Here is a 15,569-nt window from a genome sequence, read left to right on the forward strand (position 1 = left end):
ATATATATATATATATAAATATTTATATATATATATATATATATATATATATATATATATATATATATATATATATACATATACATATACATATACATATATATACACACGTCTTTTTAAGCCGTCATTAATACGTGTTAAATAAGGCAACTTTAAGACGTCTTAGATAAAACGACTTAATGTGTTTCATTTGAGACCAGTTTAAGACAACTTAAAGATGTCTTAAATAAGGCAACTTTAAGACGTCTTAGATAAGACGACTTACTGTGTTTCATTTGAGACCAGCTATAGACATCTTTAAGACCATTTTCAAGACGTCTTTAATTTGTCTTTAAGACGACTTGTTGTTGGGTGGGTTGAGCCTTTCTTTAACCCTTTCGATACCACCCTTGGACAAAGATGTCTTATCAAAATCTAATGCTGTGTTTTTAAATACTCCTAGATACCAAGTTATGAAAACATCATTACATAATTACTACCTCCTCCCGTTGTCATAGAAATAGGGGTGGGACTTACATGTCCCGACAGTATTTCACGGTAAAAATTGATCGCATTTAAAAGTTAGAGTTTTGAAAAAACAAAATAACTGTTTTGTTATAAAATTGATCCCAATTTTTTATGCAAGGTAAGCAATTATGGATTAGGTAACTGAGGAATGCAGGTATCACCCTACACCATATATTTTAGCTACCCCCTCTTCCAGCCCCACCGCCATTTATTCATCCATAATCACAACCTGGGTTATCAAAAAAATTGAAGGCAATTAATATAGAGACATGTACTGATTTTATCTATAACAAAGGTAAGCAGCCAATATCACAATAAACATAACAAAATTAAAAAAGGATGTAAAGAAACAATGTCAAAGGTTGTGATATTCAAGAAAACAATTTTTTTGTCTTTGAATGCAAAGGAACACTTTGCAGGTTTCACAATAGCTATAGGGTCTTGATTCCTGCTTTTTTTTAAAACAAACTTCGCATCGTGCCCTTTTATCTCCAAATAAAGGCCAATGAACACCTCTATTTACTAATCGAACACAGTCTGGAAAAGAAAATTTAGCTTTTTTTCTTTTTTTAGACGATTCAGATAAACTCAGAGGCCGACAAACTTTAGTGGGACGACCAAGAGTTAAAAGTCCTAATGTAACATTTCGACGAAACAACAAGCTTGTGATTTTTGAATTTGTTACTTTAGAGTATGTAATATATGCATTAGTTATTGTTCGATCTATGAGCCCAAAAAACAGCCTATGCCACCATTTAATATTTTTTCTATCTATACCATAAATGGAACAATAGAAATCGGCTTTGTCAACTCCTCCCATGTTTTTATTGTAATCATTTATAGCTTTTGGACATTTAAACATTTTTATAGAACCGTCTCTCTGTTTTCGTTTAATTTGCTCTTCTTCAGTTCCATGGTAATTTGAAACTAAATAAACACCCTTATTGTCCATCCATTTATATGCAACGATATCAAGGATAGAAACACGATGATCATAATCCCCTCTTGTAAGTTCTTTGTCATTCAATAAACCAGTTGGTAAATATTTTCTATTAGATCTTTTTGTTCCACAACATAACACTTTTTGTAACAGCAAATACTCAGCAAGTAGAACAGATGAAAAATAATTATCAAAATACACTTTATGGTTCTTATTATATAAGTCATTTGTGAGATACAAAACAACTTTCTCACCAAGACCAAAGCATTTGGTTATATCTATTTTTTCAGTTTCACCATTCTTTCTTTGATATATGCTGAATTTTGAAATATAACCATCTAAATTGGCACGTGCCCATATTTTATAACCTCTTTTAATAGGTTTTATGGGGTTATACTGCTTTAAAGTGCTTCTTCCTTTAAATAGAACCATGCTTTCATCAATACTCATATACTCATTCGGGTTCCAGAGTTTCATGAAATTTTCATTTAATTTGTCAATAAACGGTCTGATTTTATATAGTTTATCTGCGTTGATGGTAGGTATAGAATTGTTGTCGTTCAAATGGATGTTTCTTAATATTTGTGAAAATCTATTTCTTGAGAGAGAATTTGAAACAAGTGAAACATTTAGGTCTTGAGAGTTATTCCAATAGCACGACAAAGATGGTAAAGAATGGTAACCCATTAAAATATTAATACCTAAGAATCCAAATAACTCATTCATTGAAATTGAAGGCACTTTTTTGTGTTTTTGGTTGATATATAAATTGCTTTCAAATAAAATTTTATCTCTTCTTGCATTATCAATGCAGCCACTTCTTCAGCAGTGTACCTTTTTTTAAACATTTTTACTACTTTTTAATTACTATTTTCTAAAAACAATAAAATACAAAGTTTGAAATTTCTCAAAATTTAAAGAGAAAAATCAAACAAATATTTGTAAACAGAAATTTATGACAGAAAAAAATAAATACTGAAAAAACGCTGTCGGGACATAAAAGTCCCAGCAACAATTTATCAATTATCAAAAGATTAAGTGATTTATAGCTCATAAAAACAACTTTAAAATGATTTAGATAGTCCAAATATCAACTTAAAAAAATATAAACTTCTAAACCTTTAAATAAGGCTGTAGATTTTGGTAACAAACTACAATAATTCAGCAACACTTAAACGCAGCAAGTAGCACAATCTAAAATGATTTTAGATAACAGATAATAAGTTCGTATGATATAAATGCTTTTTCATTGGCTGTAAGAATAATAGACAAGATAGACCGCTAACATTTTAATGACCAGAAAATTGTACTTTAGCTTCAAAATTAAAGTTTATCCCCAGCAAGCACAATGACGTCGGTACAACGTCGTTTTGACGTCGCGAGGTTGGTCGTTTTGACGTCGCTGTAAAGTCATAAAGTGTAACAATTTTACGACGTCGTATCCAGGGTGAAAAATAGACGTCGATGCGACGTCGCAAAAAGGATCTACAGGATATCGGTTATTGGTCGGAAAAACGACTAAATATGCCTCTTGTTTTTACATACAATTTTTATATTTTCTATTAAAAAATGTATTATTTATTTAAACAACTTCTTTAAGGTGGTCCACCCCAATTCAAAACGTACTTTTTACATTTTTTTGAGTTTTTTTTTTAAGTGATTTTTTTTAATTTCAGTTATTGTAGAACATAAATAGAGCACTTTTTTTAGTTGAATTAGTATATTAGTAGGTCTAATTGATCTCTTTAGTAGGATAGATATATTTTATTTACCTAACAACGCCCATAGCAACCATTTTTCAAAGAGTATTATAAAATTAGCATCTCAAGAATCAATAAATACATAACAAAAATAAAACTGTTTAGTCTTACATGAGTTTTTGATAACTTTGGCTATATTTTAAAAGCCTATCGCGATGTGCATTTACTGTAAAGTGATATATAAAGTGACAACAGCAGTACAGACATTTAAAGTTTAATTTTAAATAGAAGTAAAAATTGTAAGTTCTTCACAAAAATGCCAAGATCTACTAAATATGTTAAAAAAAGAGTATTTCGAGGTAACCAACATGTTAGGAATCAAAGCATACATAGTTTTGAAAACAAAAAAGGAAGTGCAAGTGAAAAAAAGTTGCAACAAAATGTTGACTTTAACGATGTAGAAAATGAGCTTGATGAGGATAATTACAATATTATAATAAACTTTAAAGTTTTAAAAACAATGTTTAATAATTGTATATGTAAAGAGTGTTGTTCAAATGATGGAAAGCTGTTACTAAAAAACAATTTACAAAACAAAAATGGGTTCTCATACGAGTTACAGTTATCATGTGATACATGTGAATATATATCAAAATATGATACATCTCTTCAAAGTTATAAAAAAATCTTAACCTCTCCAGGAAAACCTGTTGCAGCTGTAAATTTTAATGCCATTGTAGCCTTTAGAGAACTTGGCAAAGGTTATGAATCTTTGCGTACTTTTGCAGCATTGATGAATATGCCACCTCCTATGACGCCAAAAAACTTTACCTATTTGACTAACAAATTATACAAAGCATATGAGACTGTTGCTATTCAAAGTACTACTAGAGCTGCATTCCAGACCAGAATGAATCTTTGTGTTGATCATAATGAACCTATAAATTGTCAGGTATCTGTTGATGGTACCTGGCAAAAGCGTGGACATCAATCACTAAATGGTATTGTAACCATAATTTCAAAAGAGAATGGAAAGTGCTTAGATGCCATTGTTCTTTCAAAAAAATGCAGAGGAATCAATGTTTGTACTGGAAAACAAAAACCCTTAATGCTGGATATCTTCATTGGAGTTTAAATCATGTATGTGATGCTAATCATGAAAAATCATCTGGAGCAATGGAATCATGTGGAGCGGTGATATTATTTTCTCGATCGATAATGGAGAATAATTTAAGGTACACTTCATATATTGGGGATGGTGATACCTCTTCATTTACTGATGTTGTTTCCTCAAAACCCAATGGCAATATAAGTATTGAGAAACTAGAATGTGTTGGTCACGTTCAAAAACGAATGGGAACTCGTCTTCGTAACTTGCGCCAAAGTCAAAAAGGGAAAAAATTTATTGATATTAAACTTGGTCAAATTAGTCTAAGTGGCAAAGGTAACCTCACAGACAAAGCAATAAATTTGTTTCAAAACTATTATGGCATGGCCATACGACAAAATGCTGACAATCTCTACAATATGCAGAAATCTGTATGGGCTGTGCTTTTTCATAACTCTGACATTGAGGATGAAAACGTCCGCCATCAATTTTGCCCAAGGACAAAAACAAGCTGGTGCTTGTGGCAGTCTGATAAACTTACTAACTTATCTAAATATCAAAAGAAATTGAGCCTTCCATTAGCTATTCACAAAGTTTTAATTCCTATATTTAAAGATCTATCTAATCAAGATTTACTAAAAAAGTGTCTTCATGGTCACAGAATAATAATGAAAGCTTGAATAGTGTTATATGGAAAAGATGCCCAAAAGATATATATGTTAGTAAAAGGTCTTTAGAACTATCTTTAAATTCAGCTATTATTTTGTTTAATGATGGTTTTCAAGGAGTTTTAGAAGTGTTTAAAATTTTAGGTGTTAACATTGGGAGGTTTGTGATTGATGCTTCTAAATTACATGATGCATTACGTATATCAAAAGGAAATTATAAATCCACCAATAAATGCAAAGTTAGAAGGCAAAAATTAAGAGGAATTAAAAAAGGGTTCTTAGATAAAGAAGCAGAAGAAGAACCTGTATCATTTTATGAATCTGGAGCTTTTTAAATAAGATTTTATTTTTGTTTTGTGATTTTTTCCACATTAGCTTTTTAGCGAATCAAATAAAGTTAAAAAAAGATATCTCCTGATTGGCTTATTCTTTTTCTTTGAAATTTTTCCAGTTTGTTTAAAATATATTGGAAGAGGACTGGTAGCAGAATATTTATTTTTGCTTTTTTTTAAGTTTGTGTTTTTGTCATCAAACAGTGAGACCTTCACGATAAAACAAGGAACCATTATGGCAATGCCTATAACTTTTGAAATATTCCAGTTAAGTAGATAAAACTGCTAGGGTACCTGAGTAAACATGTTAGTAGCTGAAATACCAAAGGGCATTAAAAAGGGTCATTTACTTCCTGAGAAATCTTTTTTTTAAAAAACACACCAAAACAGGGAAAATGTTGAATAAATGAGGCAAATTGTAAGATTTTTTTTTTTTTTTTTTTTTAATACTCTTTTTTAGTAAAAAACAACATAAATAGACTATATTGAAAAATATAAAGTCAATATTAAAGAAATTCATTTGAATTGGGGTGGACCATCTTAAAGAATTGAACATGTTGTAACATGTGTAACATGTTCAAAAACTTAACTATTTTAAAGCGCCAAAATATTACCAATTACAGTTTCTTTTACCAATCACACTTTTATTTACATAAAAGAATGGCCACGATAAAGTCTCAAATAAAAATATAATGCAGCTGCTTGGATTTCTTTTTCAAAATTCAAAACTATATATCTTTTTTTTTTTCTGGAGCGTATTTTAACACATTTTTCACTGAATCCAAAACTTCGATTTCAGTTGTCTCGTGATTTGACAACACACTCGCTAAACAAAATGAAATATGTTAAAACACTTTAAAGTTATTTTTACTCATTTTATAGAATACCAATCTTAAATATAAATATATCAATATAAACTCACCGACAACCACACTACATATCTTTGTCTCTTTATATGATAACTTTTTTTGCTCGTGTCTATTTGTTCCAAGCATATTAAAACATGACATTACAGAGTAGGACATTAACCTAAAAGAAATTATCAGAACTGTAAATAAAACCTCGAATAAAATAAGAAACTTAAATAAAATAAAAATTTTTGCGTAATGGAGTAAAGTGTTACTTAATTAGTTAAAATCTTAAAAAAAAAATATTTAAAACAGGTTTAACAAACAATTAAATTTTAACTTTTTAAGGCCTCGAATTCGACCTGCTAAATTCCAATTTTTATAGGCAACTTTTTGAATTCAAGTTTGAACTTTAGGCTATCAAGTTCGAATTTTTATAGTCAACCTTGCAACCTGTTCAAATGTAATTTGAAAAACATTTAATTTGATTTTTAATCCATATTATTGTCTATCAGTTAGTTAATCCATTAATATAGAATACGACGCCATATAAGCCTGGAAAACATATCAATGTATATTGTTGTGAACCTTTTCATGACATTTCTCACATTTTCCCGTACTGTCTTGCCACCGACCATTTTTAACTGACCAACCTAAAGTATATATATTTGCTTAAACATATTTGAATAACATTTAAACATAAGCTAACATTAATAACTTCGAAGCTAGAGGGGTTCTAATTGTTAAATTTATACATAATTTAATATCAAACGGACATGTTGGTAGCACTTTTTACAAAGACTACATTAAAGATTTCACACACAAAAATTTTTATTGTAGTAAATAGGGTATTTATGAAAAAGAATTCTCAAAAACAATTCACCATAAATGAAAAAAAGTCTTTTTTTGATAAAGACTCCTCTAGTTCTTTGAATTTATCCATGTTATCAATTTTTTCCACATATTTTGTACAGTCATTATTTATTTAGTGAACTTGATTCTCCAATAGGTCAACGATACAAGTTAAAAGAGATATTGTCTTTTTTTGAAATCCTAAAATTACATATAAAAAAATCCAAATATTAAATTTTGTTTCACTTATTAACAGTATATGAATTACATAATATTTACATTTAAAAAAATGTCAGTTTAAAACAAAAAGTAATAGTATAGAGCAAAATTTTATTTTCAAAATTGAATCTATGAGACAATTTTCGTCATAAAAAAATTGTATATTCCCTCATATACCATTTTTTTAAATTAAGTAAACTTAATAAAAGTACTTAGGTAATTATATTGGCAAAACTGACATTAAACAGTTAGCCAAATCTCTCTGTGTTTTCTAGATGAATTCGATAGATAATTTTAATCAATAAAACTTAAAAAGAACTTTTTTAACTTACGTGCTTCATCCATTGGGAAATTACTATTCATACATCGAACCAGTTTCTTTGCTTTATATTTTGACTTTGAAAACACTGATTGGGAATGATTATTCTGTGATTTTGAATATGATCTAGAACTATGCACAGGTGAAGGGGAGCGAGATTTTGATCTTGGCTTGCAAATAGGTGAAAGTGAACATGAACTTAATCCAGACATTAGTACTGGTGAAAGTGAGAGCGAACATGGCCTGCTTTTGGTGACAGGTGATCGAGAACATAATCTTAACTTATGGCTAGGTGATAGTGACGCAGAACTTATTGGTGATAAATAATCAGAAGAACGACTTTTACAAGTTGTTGATTGTGAATACGATTCTTGTTTTAAAATAGATTTACTTGACAAAGAAATTATCGGTGACATAATATTTGCAGTAGGTTTTTTAGGCAATTCCACTACTATAATAATATCAATAAATTTATTAACAAAGAAAAAACAATATTTTTAATACTGCAATTAACATTAGGTTGCAAAAAACATTTAAATAAAAATCCAAAATCCTAAATCAAAATGTTTGTCTTACTGTTAAAATCAATATCCCTTTTTTCATTCACTGCACTCTCTCTTTCGCTTGATGAGGACATAAAATTGTTTCCAGACACATATTCACACAAATCTTTTTCACCTAAAAGTTTTAATAAGTAGAAGAAAAATTATTAATAAAAGAGTTAGAACAAATCCGGAAAAACAAAATCATTACCTTGTAATTTTATTTTTAAAATTTCAAATTTCTTCCAAATAACTTCATTGGGAATTGCCTTTGTATATTTTTCATCTTTTCGAGAAGGAGGCCAATACAACCATTTCTCATCTAAGGAAATCCAATGCCATGGAACAACTGTTTCTTTCTCCCTAATTTTTCCAACTTTGTCTTTGCTTGAAGTTACAACTAATGCCCATAAATCTTTCATTGACATCTTTGAATTTTTTATACTTATTTATAATAATTTTATAATATTATATTATAATAGTATTTGTTTAAAAAACTGTTTAAACGATTAATTATTAAAAATATATATTAATTTCTTCTAATAACAATTAACTGTTTTTAGAAAAATTTTGGCTATAGAACAATTTTAGCTATAGAACATGTTAACAGTAACATATTTTACTGTAAATAATTTAACAAATAATAATTTTTAATAATATAAAATTACTTTAAATTAAATTACTTTATTATGAATATTTAAATAAATGAAACAATTTTTTAATTTATATTTATAAATATTTAAATAACAATATCAAAATCTTACAACAATACAGACAATCACCAAATAGGTAAATTTTTAAAAATTCAATTTTTTTGATGTTTAACATTGTAAAATATATATTAAGTATATTGTTATTTAATCTAATACTTCACAAAGGTACAAAAACCTTTTCAAAGTTTATTATTTAGTTAAAGAGTGGGTTGTAAACAAATTTTATATGTCATGACACAAACATGACAAGACAAACCCTTCTTTATAAGCTAGACATACTGCTTTTCTTTGAAAGTATTTTTTACTTAGACAAACATGTTTCAAGTGAGTTTTTATATATCTAACAAAAACAATGTTAAAGATTTTAGAGTCACATGGATCTGTAAAAGCGCATTTGTAAACACAATTTTTTAAAACAACACAGTTAAATTGATCGTTGTCTAATTTTCCAATAATCTGGGCAAATTCGCCTCTGTATAGGAGAAACCAAGAGTCTTTAAATTTAGGAGAAAAAATAACTCTATGTGATTTAGCATACTGATTACAACTTATTTCAAGATTTTCAAGCTCTGAAAATCTTTTTAAAACTTGAGATAATGGACTTTGAGGTTTGCGAATGAACTTTTTAATTACTTGCAAATAGTTTTCAAATTGGAAAGAAGAGATTTCATCTAAGGAACAGTTAAAAAAGCTAACATCTTCATGTAAATCAGTTAAGCTGTGTACATTATACACAGAAAAAGTAGGACCATAAAGTTCTTCTGATTTAACTACAAAGTAATTCAACAAATCTTTTGCATATTGAAGATGATTATTTTGGACAATCGCATTAGAATCTAGAAAAATTCTCATTGCTAGAGTTAAAGAAAGAAAATGCTGATAACATTCAGGAGTAAAAGCATCTTTTAAAACTAAAAAGCCAGTATAAAACAAAAATTGCCTAAACTCAGTGGCTTTCCACCTTTTTACTTCATGTAAACTTCTTGATTGACGAGCAAACTCAGATGGAAATTTACCACTAAACTTTAACAAATTTTCTGAAATATTCAACAATTGAGCAGAACCCAATCTAAATGGGAAAGGTCCTTTGGTTAGAAAAATAAGAATTCGCTTAACAACACCAAGACATACTAAATGCATATAATCCAAGACAAAACCATCAACACAATTAACATTAAAATCTATTAATATGCTACGGCTTATTTGTTATGTGTATTGGCATAGAAATACTGTTTGAATAACTTGTTAGTACGAGGCACACAATTTGTAGTATTTAAAATCATTCTAAACGACTCATACTTACTTTTAATTTCACATCTTTCACAACTAAAATAACCTGTATGACCTTTAACACATTTTAGATATTGCCCAGCAGGAGCATCACAAATAAATGCACGGATTTCAACCAACAAATTAACTCCATCTTTATCATAACCACATGCTTTTAAATTCGCAAACTCAATTAAAAAATCATATAAAAAATCATTTAAATTGGTTGGTTTTTGGCTACCATAGAAAATTGCAACAATAAATGGTGTAAACTTACTAAACTGGCAAAGTATAGGCCAAAATTGAGAGTTTGAAGATTTATGCAATGGCACACCATCAATGTTTACAAGTAAAGATATGATGTTGTTCTCAACTGGTAATAAAGGATTCTCTCTGAAAGTTTGACTAATACCATTACTTAACCCTAAATAGATATACTCCCCACCAAATTTTTTTCTGTCAAAACAGAGCGTTGAGTCTTTAACAAAGTACAAGAAGATTTAGGCAAAGCTGCATGTCTATTGCATCTTAAAAGAGAAAGCAGCTCAGTACTTACTGTATGAGTAATTCTATTTTTAATCAACCATTTTTTTAAATTTAAAATAAAATATGTTTCATTAGGGTCAACCGCACTATTTCTCTCATCTATTTTTATTTCATTTTCGTCGCTTCTTGAAAAAGAACCAAATTCACTGAAAGAATCGATCTGACTAGAAGAATCAAGTTCGCTAGAAGAGTAGTATTGATTGGAAGAATCAAGTCGGCCGGAAGAATCAAGTCGACTGGAAGAATCAAGTCGACTGGAAGAATCAAGTTCATTGGATAAATCAAAACGAACAGAAGAATCAAGCTGGCTCAAAGACTCTAGTTGATTTAAATGATTACTACAATTCAAAGAACCAATCTGAGTGGATGAATCTTCTATGTGGCATGGTTTTTGTTTGCTCGTATCATTTTTTTCCACTTCAAACGTTTTTTCAAAAAAATCACTCTTTGTCACTCTCGTATAGAAATTGTCTTAACAAATTATCCTTTCTTCTCCATTTTTTCATATATTTTCTGCTCATTTTCTTAATTTCTTTTTAAAATTAGCTTCTATTAAAGTTTTGGACTAGACCTAAACGCAGCAGTTAAACAAAACAAAACAAAAAAAATCTGATAACTCTTTTTTTTTTATTACACGACGTTAAACTGACGTCGCTACGACGTCTGAACAAGGGTCTTTAAAAGACGTCGTGGATACGACGTCCTAGCGACGTCCTTACAAGGTCGTCCGACGTTATAACTTGAAAATAACCTATTTACAACGTCGTTACGACGTCGTGTGTTTGCTGGGTCTGTCGGGACCCTTATGTCCCGTCGGTATCGAAAGGGTTAAAAACTCGTCTGAAAGGCCTGACAACACCAATCTTCCACAGAGTTTGGTAGTCATTCTAATTGACATAGGATTTTTCAACTGTATCTGATGTCGTTAGCGAAGCTTAATAATTTAAATGTATAACTTAAAAATTTTCAATTAGAAACTTTAAGTGATTTAAATTCAAAATTTCAAATAATCTACTTTTGTTAAGTGAAGTTTTTTTTGTACAATTTTGAAAAAAATGTGAATTAATCCTACAAACTCTTTTTTGTGATTTTAAAAAATCTTTTGAAAGCTAAAAGATCAATAGTTTAATAATTGATGCGATAATTTCTAATGGAAGTTTTTAATTAGTAAATTCTTCGTCATTAAAAACATGTTCAGCAAAAGGTTTATGTAAGGCTAAATTAATTGAATTTAAGAAAAAGTTATGTCAAAGACTATGTTTTAATTACCAAAAAAAAATTTTTTTTTGTAAAAAATCTTCACGTTCATTGAATTAATTCGCTGAATGGGTTTTTTTGAACAGACAGGACAAACTGTTGATGTTGGCAATACCTATAGCTACAAAATTTCATCCTTGGCGACCTAAAAGTAAACTTTACAGTTTCTTTGAATTAAAATTTTTCCTTCACCCAAAAATATTTTTATCAAAAGAAAAGAGATAAGTTTAAGAACAATATCTCCTTAACATCGGCGTTTAGTTTTTCTATAGTTTTAGTTTGGTTTTTTTTTTTGTTAAAATATTTTAAAATGTTGAAATAAATTAATTTAAGGGCACTGAGGTATTGCATTTTTTTTATGGAACCTCATAAATTCATGTCTAAATATGTAAGTTATTTTAATTTCAATTTATTTCAAATGACTGTTTTGGAAGTTTTTAGTTCATCATTATTCGCTGTTAACGGATAAACCAAATGCAAAAGCCGAATATCTTTTACGATGATTGACTATAACTAATGCTCTAAATTCAATGATGATGAAAGTTGTATTTTTATTTCGAATGATCTGGTGAGACAAATCTTGATAGTCCCGACGATTTAAAAATCGTAAACGAAATCAAAAGAAAATCAATTTAGAATATTGATTTGCTTCTGCTTTTTTTGTATTGTGAATTAGAGAAATAATTGTTTTCAAATTAAAATTTTACAATCTTTTGAAAAACAAAAAGTTAAAAAACTAAACACAATATATATAAGCAACATATAAGAAAAGTTTTTTATATGTTGCTTAAATATTGTGTTAAGTTTAAGTAAAAGAGCAACAAACACAATAATAGTACAAACAACTTTTAAAAGTATAAACTAATTAGTTGTAAAGTTTTTTTTTTTTTTTTAAATCTAAGCAAGCTAAAAATCATTTGGCAGTTCAACAAAGTTACATAAATGTACTTCTCAACCTTTCTTTCGTTTCCTGTAACTAAATATGGCACATCCTGTGGTGGTCAAAGAAAATTGGTTTTTATATACTCATATATTTTCTTATATATTTTTATTGTATACTTCAGTGGTTAAATACTTAATAAAAATATATAAAAACCGTTATATAAGAAGTTTTTGCTCACACAAATTTATACAATTTACAGACCCAACAAACATTAAGCAGGCGGACCGACAACGGACCACTGTCAGCACTTATGCCGTGCCGACGTCGGCCGCCCGCTGCGTTGCAGCGTAGGCTTGCACATCGTATTTACATCGGTCCGTTAGCGGAAAGCTGCAGGCGGTTCGGCAGCGGACCGATGGCGGCAAATCGACAACTTTTGAACAACGGTCCGTCAGCGGCAAACCGATGATAAAGCGATAGCGGAATAGCATAGGACCTATAATAAGTTTTTACGAAGATTTGAATCCATTGATATACATATTATTTTTGTATTTTTGTTTGAATAGAACGCACTTATCGTTAACAAAATTGTGTATATCTTTCAGCGCAATTTTTACTCAAAAGAATGGCAAATCCTGCTGATACCTGGAAGGCACATCAAATACCTTTTGACTTTGTGCATAGGTATATAGCCATTAAATACGAATTTATCATACTAAAACTCTCCTTGCACCAAAAAACACTACCCCAACTGTAGATCATTAGGTCATACGTGGCAACGCTTAAGCTCGGTGAACAAAAAGAATAATCAGAAGTTATAATAAAAATCATTTTAAGATTGCAATTTACAATTACAATATGAATATTAAAGTCACAATAACTTTTTTTTATTTAAAACAGAATATATAAAATATTAGTATCTATAGATTATTGCTTAACTTGCGTTTAGCGAACGTTTAAAATATAAAATAAATAGTTAATTTTAAACATATCTCTAAGTTTAGTTTATTCTCATTTCAATCGAAAACTAAATATACTCGGAAAGCCATCATGTATTGAAAATCGGCGTTGCAGTCTGCAAACTTCTAACTTTTACCTGAAAGCAGACACTGATATTTAATGAAAATATTGAAACAGTTAAGTTTAGAGCTATTACAACAAAGATAATAAACTTACCTTCTCAGCCCTTAAAAACGTTTTTGTTTAAAATAGCCTGATCATCAGTTATTGACAAATAACTCCAGATACTAAGTTTATCTACATTGAATAGATATAAATTTAATTTTATTATTTAAGCATAATTTAAAACATAAAAACAACAAAAAGATTGCTTAATTATATTGCTACATTATCTTAACTAAGGAAACATTTTTAAAAAAAACTATATAAAAATAAAGTCATAATGCGTGCCTTTTTTTAAAAATAAAACTTCATATACAGTTTAAAAAATAAAATATTTAAAAATATACTAAAGATTGTAAAATAAAGATAACAACTTTGTAAATAAAGATGTTTATTTTATTTAAAAATGTTATTCATCTTCTGAACTAAAAAATGCCTCTTTATTTAATGGCATTGGAAAACTTTACCTAATGGCATTGGGAAACTTGATGTTTGCCCAAAAGCTCATTATTGAAACTTATATAAATTTATATAAATTGTTTTATTTACTAAAGCTGGTATATATTAAAAAATACATATAATATAAATCGCTGGGTATATTTGGACATTATAAAAACTAATTTGAAATCAGATGCTGCTAAATTAAAGTTAGGAAATAATTGGATATTTCAACAGGATTGAGATCCAAAACACACTGCTTATGTTGTAAAATCATGGTTGCTCTACAATATTCCAAAACAACTGCATTCTCCTCCCCAATCACCAGGTTTTAACCAAATAGAGAATGTGTGGGATTATTTAGACAGACAAGTCAGGAAACATAGAATAACAAATGTTAATATGCTAAAAAATATCTTACTAGAAGAATGGAATAAAATTCTGTCTTCTTATACCGAAAAATTAGTGTCATCGATGAACAGAAGATTAAAAGCTTGTGTAAATGCCAATGGATGTTCAACAAAATACTAAAGATTTTTTAATTTTTCATATTCTTGTTTTTTTTACAAGTTTTGTTTAATGTAGGAAAACTTTTGTGACATATTATAAATTCAAAAATTAAACTTTTTCAGTTTTACAAATAAATATTTTTAATTAGTTAATTATTTTCTATTTCTTGTACGATATATTCTTGTTACTTTGATATAAAATTATTTTTTTGCATTTAAAATGGTTTTTATTAAGTGTTTTCTCTAAATTGTAAGGTGTACGAAAACTTTTGTGACTTACTGTATATATATATATATATATATATATATATATATATATATATATATATATATATATATATATATATATATATATATATATATATATATTAATATAAATTAGTCTTTTTAATTTTGAGTCTTATAAATATATATTGAATCTATATCAATATCTTTATATCAATATCTAAACTTAATTTTATAAAGTATTGCTATAAGTATAGCTATAAGATTATAACGATGTTAAAATCATATAACTTTTAATATTTATAAGCAATAATTATAGCTATATTTTATAATATAAAGTATAGATATAGATTCAATATAAATTTATATATGTCATTTATATTTTAAGACTAAAAACTAATTTGATTTTTTTTTTACATCTTATTTATTTAATACTTACTGTTTTACTTAGTGTATAATTTTATCAGAGTTATAAATATCAAGTAAACTATTGTTAAAAAATAAATGTAATAACAATTTTGAGCATATATTTAAACACTAATAAGTTTATAATCAGTGAATTTTTTATAAAA

At 28.2% G+C, this 15,569-nt stretch overlaps 1 protein-coding gene and 3 pseudogenes across 2 annotated transcripts; 1 reads left to right on the plus strand and 3 right to left on the minus strand.

Annotated features, from left to right (window-relative positions):
- LOC149886230 (uncharacterized) overlaps positions 1–15,569 on the minus strand; it is a 194,624-nt pseudogene that overhangs the window by 16,281 nt on the left and 162,774 nt on the right.
- Positions 3,204–5,258, plus strand: LOC149886233 (uncharacterized; annotated as a pseudogene).
- Positions 5,866–8,483, minus strand: LOC149886234 (uncharacterized; annotated as a pseudogene). The gene is made up of 7 exons (XR_016454447.1): positions 8,247–8,483; positions 8,070–8,171; positions 7,507–7,944; positions 6,987–7,156; positions 6,692–6,756; positions 6,178–6,284; positions 5,866–6,081 (listed from the first exon to the last, which is right to left on the minus strand). The product of XR_016454447.1 is annotated as an uncharacterized LOC149886234 (transcript).
- On the minus strand, positions 8,963–10,806 carry LOC149886235 (uncharacterized). The gene is made up of 2 exons (XM_090093912.1): positions 10,295–10,806; positions 8,963–10,205 (listed from the first exon to the last, which is right to left on the minus strand). The coding sequence occupies exon 2, from the start codon at positions 9,886–9,888 to the stop codon at positions 8,971–8,973; it is 918 nt and encodes a 305-aa protein (XP_089950038.1). The 5' UTR covers positions 9,889–10,205; positions 10,295–10,806; the 3' UTR covers positions 8,963–8,970.

Source organism: Hydra viridissima, unplaced genomic scaffold (genome assembly GCF_058129835.1).
Source record: "Hydra viridissima isolate aposymbiotic clone 2 unplaced genomic scaffold, HvirCarnegie_v1 scaffold_7, whole genome shotgun sequence".
In the NCBI taxonomy this organism is placed as follows: domain Eukaryota; kingdom Metazoa; phylum Cnidaria; class Hydrozoa; order Anthoathecata; family Hydridae; genus Hydra; species Hydra viridissima.

What these genes read in the sequence shown, in the direction of transcription:
- LOC149886235 (XM_090093912.1), bottom strand. Translation starts at nt 9,888, where the DNA reads ATGCATTTAGTATGTCTTGGTGTTGTTAAGCGAATTCTTATTTTTCTA.